We start from the raw sequence: 11669 nt of genomic DNA on the forward strand, positions 1-11669 counted from the left end.
TTTGCGCCTTTGCAAATGTTTGAGAATTGGATGGAAACATGGCTACTGTAACTGGCCTCAACAAGAATAACAGTGATGTCTGGTCATTTTGTTCCATGCTAACTGCCTCTCTGTCTCTCCAGCTGATCATGGAGGTCATAAAACCCATCTTCACCTTCTGCAACCTGTTTGACAAGATGAAGACCAATAAAGAAGAGCAGCCCCCCCCCCAAGCTCTCAGACTCTTAAACACTAATTCATCCTCAGCACTGCTCCGGTGCTTCCGTTACATACCAGAAGGGAGTTTACATAACTCATCTTCACTCTGCAGCCTGTTATAATGTGACTAATGAATGTACCTTGGACCTTGTACGTTTACAAGTAGTAGTTTAATGAAGGCTGCCAATGAACCAATAAACCTGCCAACACATCTTGTTCCAATGATCAAACAAGTCACAGACAATGATGCACAGAGGAGAGAAGGATATAAACTTATCACAGTGATTTGCATTAGGGGATTAAAAAGCCAAATCCTTGTTTAATTTTCCTTCATGCACACATACCTGAAGTAAGACGTGTCGGCATCCACTGTACAGTAAGTAATCATTTCCTCTTGATACATGGATTCACTTACGCTGCTGTTGGAAGCTAAAGTTCCCACGGATTGTACTACCTGCAGTCTGGGTGTAATTACTGCAGCATCAGCTAAACTCAGTGTAGTTCTTTCATCAGCTGATGATTGTTTCTTTTGGCATTTTTAATCAGTTTCAATAAGGACACTTTTGCACCGTTAACTTTGCCAGTACCAGTGAGTTTCCAGGCCTGAGCCACAGGGGAAACAGAGGATACGTACCAAAACCATCGGCAGCATCGGGGTTGCATGTGCTGAAAACATTATTATATAAAATTATTTTAGTTAGATATGCAATTTAATGTCTTGGTCATTGCCATTCTGAGATCCTACCGTTAATGGGGCAAAAAAATGCAAAGTTTGTACTGAGGGTAGCGACAGGAAAGGCTGTGCTTTTACCTAAAAGGAAAAAGAGTTTACCTTTTACTAGTGTCAGACCCGGCCGATGAGTCTCAGCTGGCTTTAGCAGCCTCGATCAGCTGCACCGTAACATTCACATTTCTGATTTATTCTCTTTTTGTTGTCAAGTCATATTTTATTTTGACAGTTTATCTTAAAACGCCATTATAATTTGAACCAAAGATACACACCCTCAGATGTGAAGGCGCCCTCACTTATGTTATGTTGCTTGATTTATTGCTGTTTAGTTTTATTATGTTTGGTGAGGTGACCTTGAGTGTTCAGAAAGGCTGCTATAAATAAAATGTATTATTATTATTATTATTATTATCACTTGTGTTTCATCCAGCTCAGTTTGGTTGACTGAGATTTAGGCTCCTGTTGCTCCGATGAAATTCAGCTCAGTATATCTGCAGCACCAGCCATGTTTCCATCACATTGTTTATGCACATTTTGAAGCATTACAGCCATGTGTAACGTCAACTACTAACGTTACTTCGCTTGCCGCGCGAGTTCAATCTCAAAACTTTTTGCACCGGTTTGCAACGTTTTTGGATTGAACAAAAAGTTTCCTTGCAACGTTGTGCAACGGGGGCTTCGGGGTATGTTTTCTCCCGTTTGGTGGGCGTGTCACACGTGTTACCCAATCAGCTGCGATAACTTTGTAAACATTAATGATGTAAAAAGGGGGGAAAATGCAGTGTGCTTGCGTACACAACAGAGTGTTCAAGAGACCAACGTTTCCGTTGAAAAAACTTGTTATTATGTTTTGTCAGCGCTGAACTCGCACCAAGTTCATTCGCTCCAAACCAGCTGATGGCAACACACCAAATTTGCTTTTTTTTTTCTTTTTTGCGCCTTTGCAAATGTTTGAGAATTGGATGGAAACATGGCTACTGTAACTGGCCTCAACAAGAATAACAGTGATGTCTGGTCATTTTGTTCCATGCTAACTGCCTCTCTGTCTCTCCAGCTGATCATGGAGGTCATAAAACCCATCTTCACCTTCTGCAACCTGTTTGACAAGATGAAGACCAATAAAGAGAATTGTCCCCACATTTTGAGTAGACTTGAAGCGCTGCAGGAACTAGTGGCGTTCGTCCAACAGAAGGAGCAATACCAACTCTCTGAGGATGTGAGCAAAGCTCTGGAGAAACTTAACACCATTCTGGAATCAGCGAAGAAGGTGCTCGAAAAATTCAACAACATAAATGTGATGATTCACATGGTGAAATCCAACAACTACAAATTAGAGTTCGAGAACCTGAGCAAAAGTCTCACTGATGCCTTTGTGACCCTCTCTGGGGCTCTGCATGTCCACCAGGAGAAGAAGCTGGACAAGCTGGAGAGCAAACTGGTCAAACAGAAGAATAAGATGGCAGAGCAGGAGAGGAAGCTGGCGGAACAGGAAGACAAGTTAGCAGAGCAGGAGGAGTTACTGCAAAGAGTGGAATCAAAGTTAGTGTATGGAAGTAGAGGGTACTACTGTATCCTGCAGTAAAGGAATCTTACGGTGAATTAATCGCGCTACATCACCTCCACCACTTGCTTGTCCTGGTGGCAAAGTTCAGAAGCCAATGAAAAGCTTTCTTGTTAATCAACCAAATATGTTCTCCAGTATTTTGTGACAATAAGAATAATTCTCAGTTTCTCGGCCTGATTTGAACAAAATTCATTTTGTTGAACTTTAGAAGCCTGCTACGGCACAGCGCTGGATGAGGCGTCACCTGAATGAACAGAGGTGAACTTTTATTGACAGCTGGAACAAATATGTCTGAAGGGTTATTGTTTTATTGGCAGCATTCATTAAACAGGAACACTGTATATTTTATGATGTCAAGAGGGCGCCAGATAAAACAAGCTGCGTTCACAACAGTCTTGCTGCCCTGCTGATGCTGATAATGACAAGTTCACTAATTTTACCATCAAGCACATTATTAATGACAGAATTGTGACCCTTGCAACTGCAGATATTGCTTTACAGTAAACATGGTACTGTGTGGTTTTATCTGTAGTTTGACATCAGAGTTGTTTTTTTAAATATCTTTTTATAACCCAGCAGGCTCCTTCTTTTCTTGCATGTGTAGGCTTTCTGCTATTTTACTTAATAATTGTGTGGTTCTTTAGTTTAGTAGTAAGTATACTATATTATACTTTGTCATACTTGTTAATAATTGATGATTAAATACTGAAATCACTGTTTATAGTGTGTGTGGTGCTTAATATATTTAGACTTATGTAGACTTTTATGGCTGGATGTGTTAGCTTTTGGTATTAGTCAGACTTTGGAATTATTTTATATATAAAAATGCATCCCTGAGTTTCGAGCTGCTCTGCTGTTTCTTTTCCTGAAGCCATTGTCCTTCAACAACTCTCTGCGACCTACCAGCGCCTGACTGTTGTTGCGGTGCACAGGGAACTCAGGGAATTCAAGGCAAGACCAATTTAAGACCAGGACCAGTGCCCCACACTACAATGTCCAGCAATTCCATCAACCTTTTTTATACGCATTTTTAAATACAGCATTAGAAAAGGTTGATGGGAGATGGAAACACTTTTTCCGAACAAGTTCTGACGTAGTGAACTTGAAATTCACGTCTGATCAGCTGACCCTATTTGTCTGAAAAATATGGGAAACTGGGAAAGTTAAAATGGTTCTGACATTGGTTTATTTCATCATATTATTTGATGAAGTATTATTATTTTAATAAATATATATATATATATATATATATATATATATATATATATAATTTCATGCAGTAAGATAATCACTGGCAAATATTTCTGCATCAGTGTGGGGAAAAGAAAGTAACTTAAACAATTAACAGACGGGCAGAAACTGTAACGACAGCCTGTACCGTTAAGCCGTTTTATCACTCTTGCATGATTGTTAAAGTCAATACAAAATATACAACAGCCGAATATTAGATGTTCTCCGAGGGAACCCCTGTGGAACCCGTAGAGAATATCCTGTCACCAAAGAGTTAACCAGTTGAGTGTGAAATTCAGTGATACTACAAGAGGACGCTTGCTAACTAATAAAGTCAGGATAGATTTTTCCCCTTGGTGTGGAGTTGTCTATCGGAGCTCTGGCTTCATTTCTAATTTTAACAGGTGTTACAGCTTGATAGTGGTTGTTCGATTGTGGGAATTTAGCCAACCAAATATCAATATACATTTAGTAAGCTTTGAATTTTTTCTGTAACACTCCATATTTGGACAGAGAAAAAGTGTGTGCGTGCACATTCGTGCCTAGGAACTCTGGCCTGAAATTGGTTGGTTAAGATGACAAGAATTAGAGTCTAATGATTTAGAACGATGTGGCTAACAACAGTTTAGGAAAAGAACAAATAACAGGGCTGTTGCCAAGAAGACAGGATGTAGGCCTGAGGGAGGTTAACCAGAGTTGACAGAAAGGTTATAGGTTAACTCAAACCTAAACGTTTAAATGAGACAAGAGCTTTTACATGTATGCCATTTGAAAAATATATGTATAGTTTACATGTATTTAGTCAGAAGAAATGTAAGGATTACAGCTTTTTACATTAGTTGTACAACTTGCCTGTTTTAAACAGATGTGTTGGACAAGAGTGGTCGGTCAGGAATTTCCAGGCATGCAGCCAGTACGAAAAGCAAATTCATCTCTAAGTTTAGAGAATTGTGAGAAACTCCAATTTGAGCCAAAAGAGTGACACGGGTAAATTTGAGCCGTGTGTGAAGATCTGGGTATAAAAATGAAGGGAGGAGAGAAAGGGGGTCTTTTCTTGAGCTGTCAGAGACAGGTTCACTCGGTCCGCCAGGAACTGAGGTAACAGCCTATAGATAGGTTCATTTCTAAGCTGACCTTGCCCTAGAAGCAATATCCTTAAGGAAATATTGATTGATATTCTGATTTTGGTTACAGTTATCTTTTTCCGTGCCAAACTTGGAATTACTGTTCAATTTACTGATTCTTAAGGTTTTCTCATTTATCTTCACTCATTTATATATTTTATATTTAAATTATTGTAAAAACTTTTATTCGGTGTTAAGTTGTGATTTATATTTCCACGAGGGAAAAGCCACCACATAAAATTCCCACACGAGTTATCTTGGTTCAGAGGTGGTGACGTATAACAGGTGGCTAACATGGCATGTATTGGGTTTCTTTTTTAAATTCGCGTGTTGTCGTGTGTATTTATAGCCCCTTTGAAAAGATCCCCGCCTGACTGCAACCTTCTTTACCAATGTTTTTCCGCTCCTAAAAATTCTCCTCTTCTATTTGTTTTAAGTACTAATGATCGTTTATTCTTTTTGTTATGTTAAACCTGCAATTGCAATTTTATGGTCTTTATAATAAATTATTTTAAGTTTGCTCAAAGGATATTTTATGTGGGCTCGCCTGTGTTAGTGGGAATCCCTGAATTTGTAATAACTGTTATCAATTTAATATCTGAACTCTTTAGGTGAAAGTCCCAAGATGGCGTTGTGGATCTTTGCTTAATCATCAATTTTGGCCAAGTCCCGGTTACGTAATGTTTTAATCAAACAGGTTTGTATGGAGCGCAGCGTAGTTGTGTTTTGAATTTAATAGTTATCTGGTAACCATGATTCATGGTTTAAAAAGTTTGATTGTGATTTATTGAGCAAAATAATAAGTTACCATATTTGGAAGAGAAATAGAAATGATTATAATAGATTTGATCTATTCTGTACATGCAGATTGGTATTTATTTATTTATTTTTAGCCTGGATTTACAGTAGTTGCTTCCGTGATGACTTCGATTTCAGTTGGAAATGCAAATCATTTGTCTGAGGCGTGAACCAGGATTGTGAATTAAACCTGCCAGCTGTTCTGTTTTTTTTAACACATTTTCTTGTGAGTCTTGTCAAAGCCTGATTGATGTATACCCATCTTTTAAATTCAGAATAGAGGGATTTTGTAATCGATGATGTCGATGAATCGCCCCAGCCCTGAATTATATTTCCTGTTAATGTCTGATTAATTTAGTTCCAAGCTAACTGTCTTCCTGTCTCTCCAGCTGAACATCATGGACCTCATAGTGCCACAAATCCAGGGCGTCTACAATCTCTATGACAGTATTAAGAACTGTAATAATGTGCCATGCCCCCACATTGTGCAGAGAGTCAAAGCCACGGAGAAAGTGATGCTTTTCATCGCACTGAAGAACCCGGACCAACTCTCTGATGATGTGAACAAAGCTTTGGAGAGACTCGGAGAGGTTCTGTCATCAGCTGCTGAGCTGATAACAAAATTCAGCGAGGCATACAGGGTGACGAAGTTCATGAGACCGCCAGGGGAAGGTCCTGGACGAGCAGGAGACGAAGCTGGTCACCCAAGAGAGCATGCTAGCCGAACAGAAGAACAAGCTGGACGAGCAGGAGAAGAGGCAAAATACTGCAAAGAGAAAGTAGAGCGCACTACTGTATTCTGCAGAAAAGAAGTCTTATCCTTTGGCACGCTGTCAAAGCCCCATTAAGTTAGATTTTAGACAGAAAGCTTTATGTCATGTTTCAGTCTAATAATCAACAATTATTATTAATTCCATTAGATTTCATGAATTGATTCATTTAATTGATAAATACACTGAATTAATGAATTTCAAACATCCAACACATCCAAATAATTCTGTTCGTTTCATGGTGCATGTGGAGGCCTTTAATTCACTGATACGTTTTGGTTTGGTATGTTTGCTTTATAAATGTTATAAATATGTTAGTATTAACTGAATATTGATATCAATATTGATATCTTCAGTGTTTATGGTTGAATTTGTCCTTTTGTCCTTCTTCAAAGTAGTTGTTTTAGGAACAGTAAGTATTGAAAACTGTACACGTACTTTTTAAACGGGTGTTTTTCTGAGCCAGTGATCGACTTTTAACTTACGTTAACTTGTTATAACTAGTCGGTTATCTACTCTGCATTTTGCTACATTAACTGAAATGAGCTGCCATCCAAGCTGTGGAGACTTTAACTGCTACACATCCTGCATCACCCTTTCACAAGATGGCAGAAACACTTTCACTTGCCATTAATGGCGTATTTAGTCTCTGCAGAACTAATGCAGGCTACACACGGTAATATCTAAGTCAGATGGTCACTGGATTGATTCTGCTATATTATCAGAGCCCTCTCGTTGCATTTTATTTTGACAGACATTATTTATTTTCTCTAACTCGTGTCGGATGCTATTTGTAAATTCATTAAACAGAATGTCTTGTTTTCACTTTCAGCTGTTATTTCTTTATTAAGAAGAAGGGATAGACTAAATATGGGTGGATATAACTGTCTTGTTGGGCATGACGCACAGGTTCCCTCTGTATGACGGTTTACCCCACTTCATTCAACAATAGGCTGCTCCTGTGTTGTTGCCACAATAATTGTTTAGGTTGTAAACAATATGAAACAGCTCCCTTCATATCAAAGCAAGTGGTTTGACTGGCATCAATCTCAACTACCGTGGATAGAAAATGTCTACACACCAATGTTAAAATGCCGGGTTCTTGTAAATATGTTAAATAATAAGACAAAGATAAATCATGCCAGAACTTTTTCCACCTTTAATGTGACCTATAATGTGAACAATTCAAGTCAAAAACAAACTGGAATCTTTGAGGGGGAAAAATAACCTGGATGCATAAGTGTGCACACCCTTAGACTAATACTTGGTTGCAGCACCTTTAGATTTTATTACAGCAGTCAGTCTTTTTGGGTAGGAGTCTATCAGCCTGGCACATCTTGACGTGGCAATATTTGACCACTCTTCTTTGCAAAAGCGCTCGAAGTCTGTCAGATGCGAGGACATCGCCTGTGCACAGCCCTCTTCAGATCAACCCATAGATGTTCAACTGGATCCAGGTCCTGGCTCTGGCTGGGTCGTTCCAAAACATTAATCTTCTTCTGGTGAAGCCATGCTTTTGTGGATTTGGATGTGTGCTTTGGGTCGTTGTCGTGCTGAAGGGTGAACTTCCTCTTCATCTTTCTAACGGACACCTTACGGTTTTGTGCCAGAACTGCCTGGTATTTGGAACTGTTCATAATTCCCTCCAGCTTGACTAAGGATCCGGTTCCAGCTGAAGAAAAACAGCCCCAAAGCATGATGCTGCTAAAACTACTTGAATACACAAATCCTACCAAAATATAAAACAAGCACTGCACTGCATAAAAAGCATGGCTCAACTAGCACAACAGCTACGAGGCACAAAGTAATCAGAGAGCTACCAAGCAGAGCGCACCTTTAGCATGACATGTCCTGACAACAAATCCCAGTGTCTCTGTTGACATTTTACTGCTATTAAACTAGTTTATTATCCACTATGCCCCAGCCAGTGAGGACCTTTTTGCAGCTGTTTTGTAACAATCACTAAATGTGGAGTAGAGAAGTTCGTAGACAGTAAGAAGTTTAAAGCAAAGACATATTTAAAGAACACCCAGCACAACCAGCTTGTTGGAAAAAATGTTAAAGACATTGATTTGTTATTTATGATTCTATTTAGCCGATTGATGGGTTACCACCTTTCTTTGATTATTAAGGAGAGGATTACCTGTTGGATTACAGACACAAGAAAGTACAGTTAGGAACCAAATGTCTCTTTATCAATCAAGTGTTTGGCTAGCTTCAGATAGTCTGCAGGATCTTTATCTTTTGCAGAAATATTTCTAAATCTGATATGAGAAACCAGACATCATGAAAGTGGTTAAAGCTGTGATCTACATGTGCGTTCTCAGCATCGCGGCCTGCTGGAGTCTGTGTGGAAGAGTCTTTTGAGGACGAGGAGCTGCAGGTATCCAGACAGGAGGATGACCAAGCTTTGGCTCGCCGACCACCAGGTGATGTAGTTGAGGTTGGACAGGAGGAGGTACTGATCCTTCCCTTTCCTCATGCGGGCGAAGTTGTAATGACGCCACATGTGGAAGATCTGATTCTGGAGCTTCTGTACGCTCTCCTAAAGCAGACATGGTACATTACGTCATTTGTATGTAACCGTATCTCATAATCTGCAGTCTGCCATAGATGACAGGAGTAATATACTGTCTTTTGTCACATTTGAAAGTAATGAAGAACTTATTGATAGTTTAACTCTCGCACAAACACTTTGCCAACAGCTGTCCTTTAAAAGCCCTCATACTTTTAACACTTTATGCAGATTTTAGCTCCCTGTCCAGTTGAAGAATCAGCTCAAGCAGACTAACTGAGCCCAAAACCCCAGAGCCTTGAATATCAGATAAATACCTCAATACCGGCCAAAGTGCTGTTGAGGACTCTCTCTCCCTCCTCCAGCTCCCTCTTTGACTCCTCAAAGCCTTCGTAGATGACGCCAAAGTTCAGAAAGACCCTGATGCTTCCAAACTGGTTGTTGTGGTTCCCAAAACACATCCGGTAAAAACCTGTTGTGAGGAAACTGCAGTTACGATCTGTAATTCTTGGATATATAATGGACTCTGGAGACTGAAGTGTTTCTGGTGATCCTACCTGTCACCTCAGTCTGGAAGTTCATTTGACCGACGGCTTCGTTCTTTGAAGCCATGAGAACTCCCTGCGGTGAGCTGACCGTCACAAACAGCCGGTGATCATTGGCCATCCCCGTTACCCACTGTACCTGTGGTCACATTTTAAATCATTTAAACGCCTGCTGATGCAAACTCAGATCTTTGGCATTGAGGGTTAGTCTGGTGATGTTCTGCACTGTCACCAAATCTCATGTTCCGTCATCACCATGAACACACACAGTAGTTTACAATCCCACACACACCGTCCTGCTGCCCCAAATCCACTAGAGCGGGGCTTCTTCAACTCCTTTATCGTGACACTCAAAAGTAATTGTGCTTCATGGATGTGTCATGAACCGAAATAACATCTGGGTCCAAACGTTTATTGTTGGTGTAATTAACGTTTTAGCTTCTAAGGGCTGCCAGCAGGAAATCCGACTTCCAGTCTGACCACATGTTATTTATGGTCCCATTCTTCAAATGTACTTTAATCCAACATAAAGTCCCCTAAATTCTCCTGCGGGCGACTTTCTCCAAACCAGTTAGAGGCTTCCTTTGTTAATCTTGTTTCTCTTTGTAATGAGGTTATGATGCATCATAGTACTCTCTCTTATATTTTGCTGGCTTGGCTACAAACAGAACATATAACTGCAGCTGTACAGCAGCTAATTTAACAGTATGATTTTAATATTAAAACTAAGCCAGCAAATAATTCACTCAAACTTACTTAAATAATTTACCTGCACTCATAACAATACAGCCAAAACTTGATTGCTTTAGTCCAAGTGTAAATGATGCGACTTCATTTTGTATATTTTATTGTTTAGATGACAAAGTACCACAGAGATGTAATTATTAAACATCAATTTATTTGGTTCTGTCAGTCTTCTTTTTTTTATTTTGCACTGATCTAATTTTATTCTACATCTTCAAAACTTCTCAGTAATTTTGGTTAAATCTAAAATCATTATTTCATTGTTAATTAAACAACACTTTTGCAGGTTATTTGCTTACAGACTGACAACAACTTCAGAAATAGTTAAAACCAGCTTTAAAGAACTAAAACCATCAAAGTAACAATCAGATCAAATCAACTCAGTTATACACGTAAGAAGAAAAGGTCCAAGTTTCTCTTTGAATCTCAACATATGCATTTTAACACATTTGTGTACTTCTGCAAGGAATGGAAAGCTGTTGCACATCATAATGCTATGCTAACACCAACAATGATCACGTGTTTAGAAGTCAAACTGGATGACCTTGAAAGTCAGTGTGATAAGCTGAGGACGCACAGCCAAAGGCAAAGAAACATCCCCTACCGTGTGTTCATTTCAGTACCTCTAATTATAAACTCATTTATCTTTGCAGACGAGCTGAAATCCAGTCCTGCAGGTTTACAGTGAAAATTCTCACCATGTACGTCAGGTGAAAGCTTCCACTCTGGTGGGCGAAGTGCCAGAAACACTCCATCCCTGCGGCAGGAACCTCGATGGCAAAGTCATATTTGTCCGATCCCCTGAACAAACCTGCGTCCGCCTCATCGAGGTACGGTTCAGACTTCCTGGCCCAGACGCACTGAGAGCTCAACACCACGAGCAGAGCGTTCAGCAGCATGGCTGCAGTTGGAGTTCACTGTGAAGAAGGACGTGAAGGAGCCGGCCGCTTGCTTCTGTTGATTCTTAGATATCAACTGGAAAACAATTATTAACCACATCTACAGACTCTCAGTCACAACGCTGTTCGCTTGATAACATATCAACAAAACTCAACCTTAATAATGCAAGAAATGTTCATTTCTTGGCCAGGTGCTATGGACTTTATAAGTAAAAGCTCAGCAAAAGAAGCAAGAAATCAAACTATTCCTTTAAGTTTGTCAAGTGGTTCTGAAGAGTTGTAAATATGGGCCGTTCATTAACAGTGGTTCATATCTGTTGAATTAATGTATACCTATTATATACAGAGAGTAAATGAAATTTCATGAAATTAATATTTATCTATCATCATTTTCTCAAATTTTTCTTATATAGGAAAAGAATAATTATTGCACCACAGTCCTGCTGCCATAAACACTGCTGAAAATATTCAATAAATATATTTAAAGTAATATAATAAATGCAATATTTCCACCTGTACAAGTAATGTTTGGTAAAAGCTACACTGTCCAGT

General features: G+C 39.4%; 2 protein-coding genes across 2 annotated transcripts; one reads left to right on the forward strand and one right to left on the reverse strand.

Moving 5' to 3' along the window:
* Window positions 1-464: 464 nt before the first annotated feature.
* Window positions 465-3211, forward strand: LOC119894145 (golgin subfamily A member 6-like protein 6). Its single transcript, XM_038706703.1, has 2 exons — window positions 465-574; window positions 1983-3211. The coding sequence occupies exon 2, from the start codon at window positions 1989-1991 to the stop codon at window positions 2508-2510; it is 522 nt and encodes a 173-aa protein (XP_038562631.1). The 5' UTR covers window positions 465-574; window positions 1983-1988; the 3' UTR covers window positions 2511-3211.
* Window positions 3212-7678: 4467 nt separating this feature from the next.
* LOC119893924 (transmembrane emp24 domain-containing protein 6-like) lies at window positions 7679-11469 on the reverse strand. The gene is made up of 4 exons (XM_038706335.1): window positions 10917-11469; window positions 9487-9613; window positions 9247-9401; window positions 7679-8959 (listed from the first exon to the last, which is right to left on the reverse strand). Exons 1-4 carry the CDS (start codon window positions 11115-11117, stop codon window positions 8738-8740), a joined length of 705 nt encoding a protein of 234 aa, XP_038562263.1. The 5' UTR covers window positions 11118-11469; the 3' UTR covers window positions 7679-8737.
* Window positions 11470-11669: the final 200 nt, after the last annotated feature.

This window comes from Micropterus salmoides, unplaced genomic scaffold (genome assembly GCF_014851395.1).
Source record: "Micropterus salmoides isolate LMB-PRFRI ecotype aquatic unplaced genomic scaffold, ASM1485139v1 Ms_hic_scaffold_8, whole genome shotgun sequence".
NCBI classification, from domain to species: domain Eukaryota; kingdom Metazoa; phylum Chordata; class Actinopteri; order Centrarchiformes; family Centrarchidae; genus Micropterus; species Micropterus salmoides.

Bases quoted from the DNA above. Each gene is read 5' to 3' on its own strand.
- LOC119894145 (XM_038706703.1), top strand. From the start codon at position 1,989: ATGGAGGTCATAAAACCCATCTTCACCTTCTGCAACCTGTTTGACAAG.
- LOC119893924 (XM_038706335.1), bottom strand. From the start codon at position 11,117: ATGCTGCTGAACGCTCTGCTCGTGGTGTTGAGCTCTCAGTGCGTCTGG. The intron at 9,614-10,916 runs GTGAGAATTTTC...ATGTGACCACAG, and splicing joins GCTTTCACCTGACGTACATG to GTACAGTGGGTAACGGGGAT. The intron at 9,402-9,486 runs GTAGGATCACCA...TCCTCACAACAG, and splicing joins CTTCCAGACTGAGGTGACAG to GTTTTTACCGGATGTGTTTT.